The 19,993-nt window shown below is 40.9% G+C and overlaps 1 protein-coding gene across 1 annotated transcript in view; it reads right to left on the reverse strand.

The window, feature by feature from the left end:
• Window positions 1-19,993, reverse strand: part of PTPRG (protein tyrosine phosphatase receptor type G) — a 420,049-nt gene that overhangs the window by 55,220 nt on the left and 344,836 nt on the right. The window contains exon 13 of the mRNA XM_064453587.1: window positions 19,145-19,277. Coding sequence (XP_064309657.1) covers window positions 19,145-19,277 — 133 coding nt within the window. The remainder of the gene's footprint in view (window positions 1-19,144; window positions 19,278-19,993) is intronic.

The raw sequence follows: 19,993 nt of genomic DNA on the forward strand, positions 1-19,993 counted from the left end.
GGCCTCAGTAGGGCAGAGTAGAGGCAGAGGATAACCTCTCTCGATCTGCTGGCCACACTCCTTTTTTAGCTATCTGGGGCCAGGATAAGATGCTAGAAGTGTGATTATTTCCTTTCTCACTGTGTCTTTGGAGGGTGAGCTTTTTTCACTGGCCATTTCAAAAAGAAATAGCTACTTGCAAATTTTTATGGTCCCTCTGTTAACTCTTTTTAGAACACAGAAATGGAACAAATGGCACCTTTGGAAGCACAGCATAAAGGAAAAGAAAAGAGCAGCTGGCACCAAGAGCAGAGAAGCAAATTATTTAGTACCTGGCAGATAATGAGAACACTGAAAATACACTACTTAATGCTGGTGCTCTGACAGGGCTACATACGTCACCTCATCACGCTAACACAGACAGACCGGGTGGCAGCCAGCTGGTCCTCCTTCCCCACCCATCTCCCTGAAAGCAAAGATTTGTAAGCCGCCAAATAATAAACCTGGACAGAAGTCTTGAGGATCATTAATCTCGCTATCAATCAACCCATTTGAGATTCGCTTCTTGCTGTTGCTGATACTAATCTGGTAGTGACTTGAGAGCTCTGGGGAAGCCTAGAGTATGTGTGTCTGAGGAATTGCTTTAATGAGTTTCTTGCATTCAAAGGTTAACAAATGTGACAAGGAAACACAAATATCAGAGACAATAAACTACCATCCACTGAACCAAACCGCTGAGAAATACCATGCCGTGTGTTCTGCTGTGGTATGCTGAATATATCTCTAACTAGCTCTGTAAAAATACCCGAGTCAGACCCCAATGACCTATCTCAGATGCCGGGAGACACGCAGGCATGTTAGTGTGATCTCTGCCTGCTCCAATACTCCTTATCTGCTGGGCTAAGTACCTTGGGCATAGCTCTGCATTAATAGAGCCATACCACAGTGAAGCAAGTTGTATTTGCTGAAATGGTGTTCTCGTTAAATCGGACAACCAGTGTGGTGTGAACATATCCACTGGGCTCCCTTCACTAAATGCGACAGACCCACATCGATTAATATATCAGAATAAAATGTCCCCGCATCAGTAGGATCCCTCCAGTAGCATTCGCATTAAACAGTGCAGTATTTTCTGTGAGAATGTTTCTAAAAAATAAATAGCATCAACAATAGCAAAGAAATAAAAAATAATTAATACTATAAGAAAAATCTAAATACCAAAAAGCAGTAAGCAGTATTAAGCATACTTAGGCATAACAAAAAAGCACAGAAAATAAAAATAATATATGTTTTAAATTACCATCTCTACAGACCAAACAATCACCAAGAAAAATTCTAGAAATGTTATAAGCTAGTGATGGAAGTAGAATCCACTACACCATGAGGCAGAGGGGACCAGAAGGATGATCCTGAAAGTACCTGAAATGAAGGGAGGAAGAGTTTCCCTTTTCAAAATATTAAGAAAAGGACATATTTGAAGTTTCAGGCCTATAACCCATTCAAAGCTCCTTGAATTTTGGTGTCAAGGAAATACATGTTTATTATACCAAAAGGACTCAAAGTATGAGGCATATCAGAAAAGTTACCATGAAGTCTATTAGCAGGTACCCAATTATATAGAATAGTCAAGAAGTGAAAAATCATAAAGTAACAGATGTAGAAGAGACTTTGCCTTTAAGAAATCAGTCAAAATTGTTCTGAAAATTAGAAACTGCTTTCATCCTCATGACAAACTCTTTTTCAGTAAGTATACACTCGGGCAAATAATCTATTGCTTTCCCGTTGTCTTAATCAGTGTGTAGAAACATCTAATAACAAAACTAATCACAGGAGGAGAACATTTTGATTCAAGATAAAAGTTCATTGCAGATAAGCAAAACAGGAGAAATTTAGTCAACCTATGTTAATTGTTAGATCCCTTAACACCAGATACAGTTTAATATATTTTCTATTTATAGACTGTTCTCTTTATTTGCACTATTTCCAAAGCTTTAATCTACCTTTTATTAGGCTCTTTACAACCTTTAAGTGTTGATAAATGCGGGACTGGGAAAAAGGAGAAAAAAGCCCGCAAGAATTGCAATTTGCATCTTAGCAAAAACATATGAACGCTTCTTAATGTATGAAGAAATGAGCCTGGATCCAACAGGCACTTGCTCAGAAGCAGACATGTAAATTAAATACAAGCTCTTGGCTCAGCATTTCCTTTTCTTGAAGCTCATGAAGTGACATGGCTTCACAGGCAGACACACCGTCCTCAAGGAACATAGGAGATGTCTGCTCCTAGGCGCATTGTTCAGTCCTGACACCTCTAGCAATTCAGATTCATTTTCCTCCTACTGTATTTATGCATTTCATTTCCATGTTCTGATGTGATCTTTGGTGGAGCTTTTGCTGCCATTAGTGCAGCAATTAGACAGTAAGCTTGGGAGCAGAAAAGACGGCAGCAATCACCATGGCCAACAAGACATGTTCGGGTATGCAGGCAAAGCGAGGTTCCAGTGGGGACTGGGGTCCTGCTGTTAGACTCACTCCAACTATTGTCATCTCTGCTTGTAACTGGGAACTGTAGTAACAAGTTCCTGTTTTATTCCAGTATTTTAATTCAAGGAGTTTTGTGAGCTAAAAATGTTTAAAATGCAGACTAAACAGCACAGTTTTTTGCCACTATTTCTGGTAGTTTTGTCCCAGACATTTGGTTTCAGATCTGTGATTTCCTGTCGAGAACACACAAGTGTGAAATACTTGTTGATCCGTTTATTCATTTGCCTCCTGGCTGATCATAGCCATTTTGACAGAATGGATAAATTGACTTGCTCCTTGTTGTTTTTTTTTTTTTTTTCCACATGCTTCTCCATCAGCCTGGAAGCACTGCCCCAACTTCCCAGATGCTGTGCTTAGGTCTTTATCGCTCCTACGCCCTCCCTTTTACATCCTGCACCCTCCTTTAAGAGGCTTGCTAAGACAATTTCACACAATACCCAGGTTGTCTGAAATGCCACAAACAAACTCTTGCTATAGCAGCTTCTGCAACTCCATCTGCCAGATGAAAATGATACATAATATTTAGAGAAGCTATTTTGGAACAATTCAAACCCAACGAACGCTTTGCATCACTCTTTAGGACATGAGATATATCTGTGACAATTGCACTTGGTTACTCCAGGCAGCATTTACCTATTTATCTATGACACATCTCAGCAAATCATCTGTTTTTCCAAGTCATGATCAAACACTGCAATTTAGACAGGGAACAACTGTGGAGAAACGGCAAAGGTAACAGCTTCAAGTGATCAGGAAAACCCCTGTAACATCAGCACAAGATTTTCCATGCAAAGTAATTTCAGCAGGCTAACAAGCAAGTCACTTTTCTCCGACAGTCGTGTAGCAGAACACAGTGCAGTTAATTGATGTGCACTTTTATTGCAAAACGTACTGTCTCCCTCCGGTTTGACTAGAGCAATGGGATGCAGCATTGCCAGGAAGGAGCTGAAGAATGTAAACTTGGCACCACATAGTAACTAAATGTTGATCCATAGAGATTATGAGACATTCTAGGGGACAGGTCCCAGGCTCCAAATTATGCTCCACTCTTGTATTGCCCTGGTGTGATTATACCAACTTTGCTTACAATTTGCTCCTCACTCTTCTAATTGGATTCCTGCAAAGGGCAGTTTGCTGTGCCACAAGCTTGTCACTTTATATCCAGTTTTAACTCCAAACTACTCAATTAATATTAAATTCCATTTATTATAAAAGCATTTATTTCTACCCATACGATGCTATCAGCAGCCATCTCATTAATATTTATTTCCACAAAGTAGCCCACTGATGTTAAGATCTCAGATACAGCTAGTAACTTTAAAAGGGGAAAATATATGAAGATAAGAAGGTCATGAGCCGGAACAGAAAACGTCCAACCCATATGAGTTTAACTCCTTCACAGAAAGCTAAGTAAATACAATAAGGTTGGTGGAGAGCAATGACAATGTTAAAGTTCATCCAGTCACCAGAAAAAAATGAGGACTGCGGTTGCCAACGCATCTCTCTCTGGGGTTGGGAGTTGTCGTCTGGCACACCAAGGATGCTGAAAGGCAACATGGAAGGGGAACGCTCATCAGCTGCCTCATTCCCTCGTGAGCTGAGCTGCCTACTTTCCAGGCTTCAGAAAAAAACTGGGGAGAACTGGGGATAACCTTAAACCGTGGGCTAGGGTTGGCTTAAAGCCCCTTTTCTTCAGCATCCTTTTCTGTGATTAGCACACAGGGAATTAGCACAGCCTGTCCCAGCTTGACAGTGCAGAAGACAATGAGACCCCATACTTATCCAAGGAGTGAAGGAGAAGAGGGCTGTAGGCAGTTTAAATGTTTCAAAAAAGCTGGTATAAATAAAGCTCAGGGAGCCTCTTGCACACTTTCAGTACAAGGCCGCATTGCTAAGGAAAGAGGGGACATCCAAGTGCAAGCTCAAATCCTATAGTCAACACTGCAACCCACCGAAATCTGAGAGTTGCAATAAAACACAGACTTTTCATTTCCCCATAGGCCTAGCTGCAGTTTTGATTATCACAAACACGGGTGAAATGGGAGCATTTATTGTATGTTCAGAAGCGCCCAGCTGCTTCTCATGCAGAATGCTCCTGAGAGTGAGATTACATATTCAAACATGGCAAGATGAAGCAGCTGCTGAGAATGTGTATCAAATACTGTGATTCCTTCTCTTCTGCTCTCTTATTCCATGCATCTCGAATAAAACTAAGCTGCAGGGACAACAGGTCTCTTTCTAGTAGCCTCCACCTATTCCTTTAAACTATACAACAGGGAACTTGTTCCATGTAGCTCTGTGGATAACAAAACCAGTGATGTTGAACTCTAACCTTCTGCTACCACAAAGAGCTAAATTAATTCCCTACAGCACATCAGCACTGCTTTTGATAAGGCCCAGACTCTGCAAAAAACAGATGGAAACTGAACTTATGGGCCTTTAAAGATGTCAAGCATTTCCTTGCAGTGATGGCATAAGAATCTTTCTTCTTCCCATCAATTTTTTCATTAATCAGAGCACACATGGCAACTCCCTGTGTGGCACCACTCAGGGCTCACCCCATCAACATAAAACCCTGTGAAATTATCACCTCGGGTTTACCACTGGGATAACAATGCTTTTATACCTAGAATTAAAAAGATGAATTGTCACAACCTGGCAAATCAATACGCACCGGCAGACACCTAACTCCAATACTATTTCATTGCCCCTTTTCTTCCCACAGATTGTTCCCACGTTTGCTACAGGATCTGGCTCAGAGACCCAGAGAAAGGACTCTAATTGCTCTAATTGTCACCTTTGTGCTTTTCCTTTCAGGACCTCTGTTTTCGAGATTTTGAAGCACAAATGCGTTCTGGACAGCAGCAAAGCCAAGCCTGCAGGCTCCTGCTTTGACGGCCAAATACACTCCAGAGAGCTGCAGAGCCCTTGTAGGTCCCCAAATTCTCATCTCTACCACCATGTTATGTGGAACAGAAGATTCTTGACTGCCCATTTTCCTGAGCTGCCTGTGTGAGGACCTGAGTCAAGTTACTCTTTCTTCCCCGAAGAGCTGAGTTGGCATTTTTACCATCAAGAGGGTGGTGTGGTTGTGAAGTGCCCAATCATTTCTGAAGAGACATCGGGGACCTGGTGCCAGCTCCTTATTCACAGATGACAATCATCACCATAAGCATTAGAAAAAGGGTTCTGCCCTCCTGACTGCAGCCAAGTGCTCCACATGAGTTGGCTTTACAGTGATAAATGTCACGTTTACAATGGGTTTTGCAACATGAAAGTCCATAATTTGCTTCCCAGGGACCTATGCTTCATTCTCAGGAGGGATAGAAGCATTCACTGAAGTCTAATGAAAAGAATTAACACATCATTTAAACAGGGACTAATATGTATGCAAATGAGAGAAAGTTAAAAATAAGAGTTCAAGCCATAATTTCAGAAAATGTAGACTGCATCCTTATGAAATATGAATGTTCCAATTCACCTCATATCTTTACATCTATGTCAGCTCCTTTGCATGTGAACAATAGGGTGTATCAAGCCCATTTTGATTTTTATATTTGAACTCGGACTTATAAAATGGATTATATTGAAACATGAATAATATATATGCTAATTAAAGACTCAATTTAATTACATAAATAAAGACAAAGACCAACACAGGCTAATTTCCATTTGCAAATTTCCTAATTATTGTATTTTCCTTTGGAAAGCAGAAACTTTATTTCCACAGTCTCAGGAAAAAAGAGACTATTTTCTTTGCTCATTTTTTTAAAAAAAAAATCTTTGCAACTTTTTCATTTGCTAGGATTGATCTCCACAGAGATACTATTGCTTTGTACAGATAGATTCAGTATTGTCACCCAAGCCAAACTATAGTGATTTGTGCATGCAAATGGTGTTACTTAATTATTAATTATTATTAGAATTTTGTCTAATAAGGAATTATTGTTGATAAATATAAGGTGTATACACCCCTCAATATCACAAAGCATGTTCAGAGTAACTCTGGCAGATGTAAACCAAGTAAATGTCCTTGATGTCTGACAGGCTGTTAATGCCTCTGTCCTTCCTCCTCCTACTCCCCAAAATTAGACAGAACAAGGGCACAGGACAAGTGTATAGTTGTAGGGAGACAAGGTATTAGCAGAAAACATGACTACAATTTCTGTCATGCAAAGCTACAGAAAAGCTTCCTGAAGAACAACCAGATTGCAGGAAAAGCCCTTCCAGGTTAAAAGGCTTGTTTGTTCATATAACAGTGAAGAAAGCGGTGAAAAACAGTTAATTCAAATGAATATGAAGCCTGTAATGATAGCAGGGCCAGGAGAATCTCTTTTGCTGTTGTGTAAATGTTGGTTATGTGGATAAAGAAGTCTAGATTCAGCCTTAACTCACAAAACCAGAGTTTGCAGACTCTGAAAAGCAAACTGCAAAGCAAACCCATTTACTCCTTGATTGAAACAGTACCCTGAATGCTTCAAAAATAAGGAGCTGTATGAATGGGAAGAGACTAACCATTCTGGCACGTTTATGTCCTAGGCTTTCATTAAAAAAAAAAAAAACCAGCAACAAAACCTCCAAAAAATGACAGGTATGAGGACTGCATCTTCACAGCTTTCACTTCACGTCTGTAATACCAGTTGCTATAACCAACGAACACTGAAATTCAGGAAACTTATAAGACTCCGAAAAGTAAATTATCAGCATTTGAGTTATGATGTGACTGGAAGTCCTCCTCAGGCACATCTGCTGCAATCTTCATCAGTAACACTAGAGCTGGGGGAGCACAGCCTGGCACCGTGTGAGAAGAGGCTCTCCCTGGTACTGCCTCAGCACCCTCTACCATTGTGGTGCCCATCCCTCCACACTCCTCCTCTCAGCATTAGTGGAACTGGCTTGGGGAAACAAATACCTTAAGAAAATGTGGAAAGCAGCTGGAAAACTTGCAGGCCAGTTCACTTTGGTCACATCTCTACCAGCATAAAATCCTCCTCGCTGATAAGCCACTCGGGTCTTAATAAACTGTGAGGTTGGCAGATGTAATCTCCTGCAACGGGTTTAGGAGATGCACTCCTTCTGCCTGCCTGGCAGAGGGCTATTCTCTCACTCCCATTCAAACCCCACATTTATGCCAAATATCCATCAGCAGGTGTGAGCTCCGTTTCCTGTCTCCATCCACTGGTAGTGCAGGGTTTGCTCCAGCTGAGGAGCACCTGTGTCCCCAGCCTGATGCCTGTGCGAAAGGAAAGCTGTCCCTTTATACATGACTTGGAGAAGCCTCCATCCACGGGGATTCAGCATCGTAGCCCTAAATCCAACCTGTGGCATGACAAAACATGCCTCAATCCATAACAGCTTAAAACATATTTGACATGGGAGTGAATGAGATAAGCTCGTGCTGCTACAAAACGTGAGGAATTTTATCAGCACTCACAGGAAACTTTCTGATAGTGGTTAAAAAATGGTTTTAGAGAGTGATTCACTGTACAGCAGTATATCCATTTAATGGATAATTTGATCAGAAGGAAAATGAACAACATATTTGATCCTTCAGGGAATAGAATATGTCATTACTGGGAAATGTTTTGATTTCTTTTCTTTTTTTTAATCATTAATAATATTTTAAAAATTCAAATTGGGCTTATTTCTATTATTTTACAAATGTCACTTTGTAGGATATTTCAGAACATTTTTGTACTCTTTTGGAAAAGACAGGATTTCCAAAACATGAAACAACCCATCGATTGAGAACCAGGCATGCCACCTATGCCTGTTTCAGCTTAAAAGTTAGAGCTCAAATGGATTTTAACCTGTAAGTTGGAAGAGTGGAACACATGCTGTTCATAGCAACAGAAAAAATGTTTTCTTTTAAACAAACTACTCAGTGGTCTATAATAAACAGAATGAATTCACATACTTGCAACATTTGTAATAGCAGCACCACCTGCGCTGTGCATTCTGAGGCATCGGTTTTTCCCAAATTGCACAGGTTTTAAGAAAGGTAGAATTAGGTCCACCCCAGCTTGTTATTGTTTTACTAAGCTGCTGATTCCTAGTATTTATCCAACCAGTTAAGATTGCTGAATTGATTTAATATTTTTACCCTATAATTTTACACTCAAGACCACATCCTGCTGGGAAATAGCTAGTGCTAATGTTAGTCCAAATGCTGCTGTGGGACTTCGGACAGCACAGGGCCCTTCAATAGCTATATTTTATGGCTACAAGGAGAGAGAAAAAAAATATAATTTATCTGGTTGCTGTGGTTAATTCACAGTTTCACAGCAGAGGTATACTGTTCCCTCTGGGTACATCTACTTGTATTATAGGATATTTCATTCACAGTTTGTCCAAGACATTCCTCTAGCCCTGAACCTACCAATTTACAAGAGGGAATCTGCTGCAGAGATACCTGTATACACTTTTACACATACTCTTACATACTAAGAATATTATAGAAAAGATATAAACCAGCAACAGATCGATAGAAGACAAACTTGCAAGAGATCAAATGTCTTATTTGTTTCTTTGAGCTGAGAAGAGGAACTGAAAAAGAATGCATCCACCTTCTGAAGAAATCATAATCTTTTTTTAAAAAGTGATTTAATTTCACAAAAAGCATTTATGAAATTTGTTTCTCTTCTAAAATACTGATCATAGCTTTAAAAGCCAGAGTTCAAAAATATTAGAGTTGTACAGAAGTTTCCTGTAGAATAGCTTCCAAAAGACCTAACAGATGAGGTGGAGAAGCCAGGGGTACCTGGCATCTTCTACTGCTGTGCTTACGAGAAAACACATACTCCTCATGGCATACTATTGCTCGGCACCTACAAACCAGTTCTTAATGGAGCTTAACTAGAAGATTTGAATATTTAAAAAATATTCATTCAAATTTACTACCTTTAATCCAGTTACTGCACAGATAAAAATATTGCTCTCCTTTTAAAACCTCACCATTACAGCAGCACTGGGGAAGGCATTTCCAGAAAAACAAAAGTCTGCAATTAATCCATTTAATTAGTTCCACAGAAACAAAACAGAAAGATCAATTGTAGCTGCACCACAGATCCCTCCTTGCCTGACCTCAGCTGCCCTTGCCTGCTCCTCTTTGCTCTCTCTGCAGAAGAATGTATTTATGGAAATGTTGGGGAAATGTTACACCTCTAAACAAAAGAAGTGAGGAGTGTGTCAACAGCAGTTTCCAACTTGCTGCCAGGATTTTTACATAAACTTCACCCCCTTTAATGAATGGGATGGCCTGTGTGGGCCCATGTGCAAAGCATAGGCTAAATGTCTCACCTCTTACGGGACACATTAAAAATAAAGTTAAAAATAAAAAAGCATACTCTTTTTGTCTGGGAGTTTTCAAGGTCACCAACATGGTATTAGAATTCTAGTCTTCCACAACTGAAGCATGTATTTTCCTGTTGTTTGACTCACGATTGCATGCTTGACATTATCTTTTAAAATAAAGGTGATGCAGATCTGGGCTCCCACTGACTTCAATGGCCACATCCATAAAAGTGCCTGCAGAAAAGAGTTCACACAACTGACCCACATGGTACAAACATCCCAGGAGCTGAGGGCTATGCACGTTTCAGAGTGAGAATTCTCATTTAAAGGTGCTGTTAAAAATGATCACAATCCAGCAGGCACCAGGATTTCTGGCGCTGTGATGGGTGGTTTCACAGGTGTGAAATTTGGTTCTTCAAGCAATCACCATTCCCCATCTCCTTTGCAAGAAAATACTTTCATATAACAGCCTAACAGCCTCTCCAGGGATGTCTAGATTCAGTCACGGTGGGTGCTTGCTCACAGGGTCTCTGCCCTTGGCACCAGGGGTGGCCTCATGTTGGCACTCACTGCTGATAACGGGGCAGTACTGACACCGCAGTACAGATGATGCCTTAGATAACACACAACAGGGGCAACAAACTGCAGCTACACCAATCCCTTCTCCTCTGTTTTGGTTTTAAACTTCAAGTCATTGTGGTACTCTTAACTCTCCCCTACTTTTAGGCTCCTCGCTGCAGGAGAACAGATGGAACAGAACTCCAAATGGATTTTTTTTTTCCACCAACCTGTGGGTCTCCTGACAGTTGTCCTCTGCAAGCTGCCTTTGCAGTTTCTTTCCTGCCCACTTGTATCTTCCTTTCACTCTCCCTCTAAAGCTAGAGCCCGCCCTCTCCCCTCCCCCAAGTTCTTAGATGTGCTCTTTTACCAGCTTCATGTGATTCACTTTAAATGTGATGCATTTAAACTGTGTCTTCCAAACACTTTTTCAGGCTTCTAGCCTGTGATTTACAGGACAATTAATCACACTACACCATTCCTCCTCTTTTCTCACGCTTGCATGTGTGCTTTAAAGCTTGCATAGCGGAGCTGTGGAGAATGGGCCCCAAAGCTCCCGCGCAGGATCAGTGACACCTGTGGTGCTCCTGACGAATGGCTGCTTAACCGTGTTTTGGAACCTAGAAATGATGGAACTTCTGTGGACCACTGCTTTATTATCTTTCCTATCATGAAGCTTTTTCTAACGCCAAACCTAAATTTCTCTCTTGCTGCAATTTAAGCCAAAGACTCCTCACCCCCCAGCACAACGGGTGCAGAAGATCACGTATTCCTTGCAAACCCCTTTCATGTACTGGAGCACTTGCCTTCCCTCTCCACTAACAACCCTGCCTGCCCATGTGGTCTAACTAGCTTCCTCACAGAAAAGGTATATTGCACAAGGACAACCACAGACCTCTCTCATTTACACCTGGAGATTCACCAGCCTGCTACAAATCTAGATTTGCTTTTCATTTACAGGACAGCTGAGAGGAGAACATTGCTTCACGAAATTCAAGTGAAGGCTGGACGTGTGTGACATAGGAAGAAGCTGGCTTCAAACACATGGCAGGAAGTCACTTGTCACTGCAACTGCAGAACCCACATAAGGTGATGCAGGTTCTTCAGTCATGCGGGCTCAAATTTACAAGGGCAGGGTCTCATTTAGCTAATACCAGTTATTCAGGAGTCACTCTGTCTACATCAATGGGACAGCTCAGGTTTACACCTGAAGCAAAACCTAGACTGTGTCATTTCCCTGAAGTGGGACGTTCCTGGGTCAGGGCGTGCGTACTGATTTTTGATGTTGCTCCTAATGCTGTATAATTAGGACTAAAAGTACTATTTCCTGAGTTTTGTAGCTATCTAATAGTTCTGGAAATCACCACTGATCTGCATTTAAGCTTGGCAAATCCCTCTCCCACTTCTTTCCTTTCTCAAGACAAAAATTGTTGCTTTGTAAAGAGGCAGCTCACTACTGGCCTCACCAGTGAGGAAACGGAAATCTTGCAGAATTCTGGTTTACAAGAAAAAGTAAAACTAGTGTTAATTAAAGAAGAGTAAAAGTAACAGGCATATAATGAGGGAACATGCCCCTTTCCACAGCCTAGCTCTTAACAGATCATCCAGCATGCTTAAAAAGCAACTTTCCATCTGCAAATCTGTCTCTCTCTCTTTTTTGTCTAATGAGCATGAGTTAGTCTGTTCAAAAGCCCAAATGGGCATTTCGGGGCCAATTCAGCAGCAGGGGGTCTGTTACTATAACAACTGACAACTCCTGTGATTTCTGAAAGGCCCTAAAGTAGCCGTTTGGGAAATGGTTATTGAGCAAGAAGTTGCGAAGGAATGCTGTGGGGCGTGCAGCCTCCCGGCCTCCCCTGCGCACAGCTGCGCTCGCCTACCTCAGTCCTTCACGCACAGGGGAAACCCCGGCGCCCCACAACCCTTGCAAACAGCCGGGCCGGATCCTTTTCAGCTCCCTGCAAGAGGAGCAGATGAAAGCCCACGAGCCAACAATGGGAGGAACAGCAACGGCACGCTACGATATGGCGTTAACAGAGCTCTTTGTGGGCTTTTCCCCCCTCGCCCCAGGCTGCACGTTGCCAGATGAAAGAGCAGAGATGCTGTCAGAGAAGTTTTCATATTGATTTTCCTCTTAATGGAAGAATGACAAGCGCTCAAAGAACGATACCAACAGCTAGAACAAGCAACCAGCAGCTGCCCTAAGCTTCAGTCTTGAAAGCAAGCTGCCTGCCATCGGCGTAAAGGATAAGCTTGGTTCCCCGTGCAAGATAAGAGGGAGCTGATCACAGGCCTGCTCCCCTTTAATGAGAACGAGCAGTGCTTTGAGATACAGCACACAAAAGGGCCGAATATTTCAGTACCTTTACCTCCGGCACTGGCAAAATCAAATAAAACCTCGATCTTCTGCAATAAAAGCTAAAGCGCTTTTCCTGCGTTGCCTGGGTTGAGGCAGGGACATCAGAGGGCTCCGAATCAGCCTGGGCTGCATCCCACTTGCCAGGCAGCGATCTGCCCCATCTCCATCCCTCTGAGGCTATTTGCCATCATACAATACTAGATGTGGCCATTCCCAGAAGAAAACGAAGGCATGTCCTGTTTGGCATGAGCACGGCATATCTGGTCGCTAAAAAGGAGATGGAAGCTGCGAGGGGGTTCAGGCACACCACTCACCTCCACGTTTCCCCTCGTTTTCCTGTGGCGTTGCCTGTCTCCCAGCTCAGGGAATCTCTCAACCTTGTTGGCTAATTCTCCTCACTGCCTGTGATGACATGGGTTGTGCTCTGGGGCACGCCCCAAGATGAGCACAAGTGCCTGGATCTGGTTCTCAGTCATGACTGAGGGCAGTGTCAGCATGAGCATCCCCAGCCCTCCTGCTCATTCTGGCCTCGTGCTGGTCCCTTAGTTGTGCTGGTACAACTGTGTGAACCAGACTGGGAGCTAATCTGGTTTAAAACAGGGCATGAAAGCACCTCTTTTTTTTAAAACGTGGATTATTTCTCAATCCAGCTCCTCATATGGTTATACAAACATTTGCATTGGTATCACAGAGGGCAAAACAAGGGCAGGAACGGATGATGCTACTTGAACTGCTGCTGCTGAAATAAATACTCATGCAGCTGCACCCGAGGCATTCTTAAAATCAACATACAGGCTCTCAGAAAGTGTTACCACCTAGCATCCTTCATCGGTGAGAAAATGAGCAGAATCACGAATATTTCAGAGTAAGCTGAAAGCAGCTTTTATCATTGTAAGCAAGCAATTTTACAATGGTCTGTAAATTTGCAATGTTCCTTTTTCAATCAGTACAGTAGATGAACAACACATTGTATACTCATAAAATAAAACCTAGGGATAGGTTCAAATAACAATTTCAACACTTTTTACAACCTGCTACAGGCAGAAGTTCTTTTTATTCCCTGATGAAGTTTTAACACTGTCTTAGCTATGGAGCTGTGCAAGTTCCCCAGAATTTAATGACAAAAGGCAGTTTTCCAAGGCATGGTTATTAGATGTGGTAACTACAGCAGTTCTCGATCTTGTGTTGCAGTTTTCATTTCTATATTACAAACTGATTTACAAATACCGCTCACCAACCTTCTTCAGTGCTATTTTATCAGCAGCAGAACTCAGATGTTGAAACACTGAGCACCTGAGCTTGTTCCCAGTGAGGTCTTCACCACCGAGTTCAACAATACAGTCAAACCGTAAGTGACTTGGCCCCGGCTCACGCAGAAAAATCAATGAGCGAGTCAGAAAAAGAACCCACATCTCCTGGTGCTCACTGTCATTTTTTCTACACAGAAAGGCACTGCCAGAGAAGTATGAGACTCTGCCACAGGACCCGTCCCAAGGATTCTGTCCAATTCAACAGAATTTAACAAAAACCTAAGAAAACTCTTACTGTTTACTAAATTCTATAGGGTTTTGCCTAAGGAAAATTAAAGGCATCTTTTTCCCAAGCTGTCTCGTATACACACACGACTATAAACAAGCAAGGCAAGCTTGCTCGCTCTTTGAAAGGCAGCAGCTGTGTTGTTCCAAAAATCCCTCCTGAATGTAAACATATTAGCACTGTATAAACAGCTTGATTTAATAAGAAATGCAATACAATATTCCTGCTTTGTCTTTGGGATCACGATGTTGATGGCAGCAATAATTCAGAGGTGAATTATGGTATCTGCTGAAAAGAAAGAAAAAGAAAACTCTGCAGCTATAGTTGCGAATTAATTTCTTCCTCTTAGCTGAAAATGAGAAATGGCTATAATTTAGTTCCCATTTAAAAGTTGCTGTTGGCTAAACTCTAAAATCTTAATTGCTTCTTAATATTCTCTGCTTATTTTTCCCTTTGAAACCACAGTCTATAGCATCGTAGTGTTTAGATTAGAAATCAGAATGGAAAACAAACAGTGGAAGGTCACCAGTCACTCCTAAAATATGTTTTTTTTTCTACAATGAGAGAAGTTAATGTGCATCAAAGTATTTTAGTTGATTTCCCAACTCTAGTCACCCTCCTGCACCTCTGTGAAAAAGAAAGTGGCACTGACCCTGGCTTTCCCTTAAAGCGACAATACACAGCACTTGTTCAATTTGCAACAGAATATAGTGGAAGTGCTAGAAAAGACATGTTTCAAGCCATATTATGGCTCAGCATGCTATAGGAGCTTGTCTTGTTGCAAAAATACTGAAGTCACACTCAATCCTTAAATAGTTTTGAGGTCACTACCAAACACACTCTGCAATTCTCGGAGCTTGTAGAAAAGGTTGTGAGAATAACAGTGCAAAGATTGAAGACAATCCAAGTCAAATTTTAAACTGACCTTGAAGAACTGCAGAAGGATCTCATGATACTGAGTCTGGGTATGAAATCACAGATGCAAAACAAATGCCCAGAAATGCAAAAATAATGTGTTTGGAAAATGGCACTTTACAATGCACCTGTGTTAACAGGCTTTAGATGAGCTAGTAGTGCTCCAGCAAAAGATCCTAAAATCCCAGTGAATGGTTCTCAGAAATGCTCAGTGGGTGTCCTTACAGCGCACAATTTCAGGAACCGGTATGAAAGGAACGAAAGCAGAAAAAGAAATATCACTGTGCCACTGCAGAAGTGAATGGCGAATCTACACATTGAGTAAAACGAGGATCTGGTCTCCTCACCTTTTCCTTCTGCTAAGACTCAAATTCTTGACTCAATGCTAGAAGAATTCAACTGCAAGCAATAGAGGTGCTGGGAGCAACAGTCCCCTTCATGGTGCCCACAACAGCTCAAGGGTCTGCCAGGCCAGCTTTTCCTCAAGAGGAATCAAAGATGCACAGAAGCAAACTTAAATTACAACCATCATTGTCCCTCCTGCCCAGGAAACCCAACTGCCAACCAGCCCCAGTGAACTTCATGGCTCCTGGTTGTCCCATGATGGTGCTCTCCTCATTGTTCTGGGATAAGAGGCAGGGCAATTTTGGCAGCTTCATTATGCTGACCTAGTTTATTTTCCACTCTACCAACTTAAAATCACATAGCTCTTTTTGCACAGCAGTGCCATTAAAAGTACTGAATTCAGGACACTCTAGTAAAAAGGTAATTTTGAGCTGCTGCTTGCCTGCAAGTTCCCATCCCTTTTCATTACTGAGATGGCCGTCATGCTAAAAAGGTGGAATTGACCCTTTCTCATCAACATCAATCATATTCTTTTGCCATTTGTCCAGGATCCACACGGAAAAGGAACTGAACAGCAAATTACCTCTGCAAATAAGGGAGTCTCGTTCAGAAATGGCACAGATAATTTCCAAATATATTCAATTACAGGAAGTCTCTAATGAACACAGCATGGAAGCTCAACAGATAAAGGAAAAGCTTCATCAAACAGTGACTGCTTCCTATCACTCTCCTTTTCAAATAAAGGGAACAGAAAATTATGCTTCCTTGCAACCAGATATCATCGCAAAACTTACTTCATTGCTGTATCATGGAATGAGTTACAAAGGCTCCAGAGATGAACGCTGTGCCAAACCTTCACAAGCAACCTCCCTAACTCCTTATTTTGGTCCCTGGATAACAGGGCATCAATGCAGTGCAAACAAGCAGAAGGGTTCGCTCTGCTTCATTGTTCTACTTATGTCACCTCTGGTCTCAAATCATCTAATCCCACAAATGCTCAAAAACGCAAAAGTGAAAATATAATTTGTTTTACCCTCAAAATATATTGCCAAAGGGTAACTGTGTCTCTTCTGCATTTTTCTAGTTCTCTGGGTTTTGTTTTGTAATGCTTTTTCTCACACCAAAACAAAGAACTGCTGTGCAAGAAAAGACCCCTTGGTCCAGCATGCCTGTCCCCTTGAGGGTTATCCTTTCATAACAAGTGTTTCTCTGCTGTGCACTTCAAAACCACGTTTCCCATACTGAAAAATCTGTCTCAAACTCATTTTCATGCCATTTGCTTTGATAGTGTTATTTAGCAAATTATTCCATATGTTGCCCATTACATTTTAAGCTAAGTATTTCTTCCTGAAAGCCCAGATCACTGTTCCTTTCAAACTTGTGAATTAGACTCTGCAGTGTTTGAGGATCTGTTTTTTCGTTACTTTAAAAGACTCACAGAGATAAACATTTTATTTTTCCTAAGGAGAGGTAATCACACTGAAAAGGGCACACAAAATGCTGTGTTGCCACTTCAGTGACATGGTCTGCACAACATGAAGTGTTACCGTGGACGATTTGTGTTCTCATTGCTTGTTGATTTATCCTAAAATATATGTTGACTTTTTTTATGCACTCTGTATTTGTTAAAAAATCTGCAGAACTATGAAGATAGACAGAGGAGATTATTTTGAAGCTCGTACACGTGTGCTCTCAAGGTTGTTTATTGTTCCTCAATTTGTTGCTTCATATTTATGTAAAAACTTTGACTGCTACATGACATACTTTGCATGTCTCTATTAATTTTTAATCTCCACCTTTTTTTTAGTATCAATTATACACAAAAAATTGATCCACTGCTGTCAGGGGTATTAACGTCACTGTTCCTAATTTTACCAAAGCTATTGATGAATTTTAACTACTCATGCATATTTTGGAGAGCAGATAAGAAACAATTGCTGTCCGTATGCAAAATAACAAACATTACTGGAAAAGTAATTTGGTTTCAGTTAAACTCTTTGTTCATGTATCTCCCTTGATTTATGTGCTTGTTTGTTATTACGAAGCAAATAAAAATTTTATGAGGTGGATGGTTAGGAATTTTGAAGATTAAAGTATTTAACTTTAATTAACATCTCTTAATTTTAGACTTGAGTAATATTACCATCTATAATACAAGCCAATATTTATCAAAAATTAGTCCCTAACTACTGGTCACGAAGCCAGTACTTTCCAACTTTAGTATCTTCCCAGGGACAGTATTGTTACTCTTTGAGCCAATTAAACAGTAAATTTGCAATTATTTCTCTTGATCCATTAGTGAAATTGCAGGAAATGGAAATGTTTTCCAGACAATGAGAGGTACCAACATTCTTCTTGATAATAGCTGTTAGCATTTGATTTCAAAACCTTTCCTCCTTAGAACAGCATTTTGTATCAACGCAAGATTAATATTACTAACCCCTCCTTACAGTGCTTCAGGATATACCATATCCTTCAAGGTCCTGCCTGATATGAATGTGACAAAGTTTAGTCCTTCAAATGAAGAAAATATATATTGAAGGACAGGACACTACAATGGGATCTTCAGAACCTTTCCAATTTCAGCTTTTGTGCACACATCACTGCAATTTTATTCACTGTCTTACTGCAATGACGTTAATTACTTGCAAATGTTAATAGAAATTATTTTCACAAGACCACTGTCATCTATTTATTAACATTCTTTCAAATGTCCCCAGCCTCAACAATTTGGCCAATTAATTGTCAGCAAAATGGGTGTACTGAAAAACAGCTTGGTAGTTTTTTAATTGATTCTGCAAATATAATGATCAATGGACTGCTATTTCTCATCAAAGCTACTTTTCTGTGTCCCATCTAATCAGACTTTGAAATAATTCTGAAGTACATTCTATGAGGCTAATCCCTGGGTAATTTTCACTGCCAGACAAATGAGGTGTCTTTGGGCTCTGGTCCTGGCACAAGAAGGTGCTGCAGGTTTTAATTTACTGTAAAACAAATGGAGATGGATATGTTGATGCTAACCCTAGCCTCCACCACTGAACCAATGCCCATTGGTGTAAAGGACAGTATCTCTTTGTAAGAGGCAGTCTTTACTTTCAAGACCTTGAAGGTTACACTTCCAAACACTTCACCAATGCTAAAGGACTCCTACTCAGAGCGCTGCTATGTAACGTGAAACAAGCTTATCCCCCTTTCTTGAAGTACAGTCGAAGGAAGAAAAGAACAGGTTTGTGGCAAAGCCACCCATGGAACCAAGTCCAGTCTCACTGGGCTTTTCTCCCACGACCACTCTTCCTGAAGGCCAAGACAAAGATGTGTTTTTATAGCTATATTAGAGGGACTAATTGTAAAAATATTTGTTGGCATTACAGCTGGCTCTACCATTGCTAGAGCTCTACCAAGCTCATTTTCATGACACAAAAATCAATATTTAAGACAGCTGAACAGTTAACCAACAGAGCTGTTCTAGCATCCAGAGAGTTATCTAATGCATCGATCACTGTAACAGCTAATAAAATAAAAAAAACCCCACCACAGGACCACATGAAAAAACACGACCTGAATTTTGTTTTAAACCATAATCAGTTTCCAATCAAAAGGAAACAGGCTCACCTCCAGTAGACAAGCACAGCAATGAGAAGAATGAGGCACACGAAGGTCAGTGCTGAGACCACAATAAGCGGGATGATCCATTCCATTTTACCAGGAGAAGGTCTTGTGGCCATGCTGGAGCTGTTCTTGTCAGCTGTGTGTTAAACACATAACAAAAACAATCACTAAATGGAAAGAGAATTACTGTGTGGAACAATGCATAAGCAAAACAAATAGCTTGTCCGTTTTACATGGTATGAGTAAACAGAGCAAAGATCTTCTAACTGCAGGGTGGGACGCCATTTGTCTTTAGCCTGAGACATGAGAGCACAAAAGTATGGTGTTTATTGACACATATGGCTTGGATTTTACTAATGCCTGTAATTACAGTCTCATCAACAATTTCAGGACTCTATCGCACAAGCAGCTATTATCAGATGTGGAGTACCCCACTGAGTCGTTTCACCACAGTAACAAAGTAAACTCTTTGCTCGGTCATCAGCATTAGCAGAGAAATGCACTCTGTTTCTCAACTCTAGAGGACAGCCCTGTTTGCAAAGCTCAGTGTAATACTTTGCTTCAGAAATAAATTTCTTGGTAACTATCTTAAAATAAAAAATCCTCAACATGTTGGGTGTCATGTCACATCATTTGCAGAATTGTCACAATCTGGTGAGTTACTGCATACGAAAGCACTTTTTAGCATATGGATTGTCAAGATGGATGGATGAATGAATGGATAGGATGTGTTGTAACTGACAGAAGAAATCATTATGCCACAGCTTTTGAACAAAATTAAAGTTGGTCAATATCCTGAGAGCTGGCCAAGTAACTCCGTTTCACTTTTCGCATGACATCTTGTTAAAATAA

The sequence above is a fragment of the Phalacrocorax carbo genome, chromosome 6 (assembly GCF_963921805.1).
Source record: "Phalacrocorax carbo chromosome 6, bPhaCar2.1, whole genome shotgun sequence".
In the NCBI taxonomy this organism is placed as follows: domain Eukaryota; kingdom Metazoa; phylum Chordata; class Aves; order Suliformes; family Phalacrocoracidae; genus Phalacrocorax; species Phalacrocorax carbo.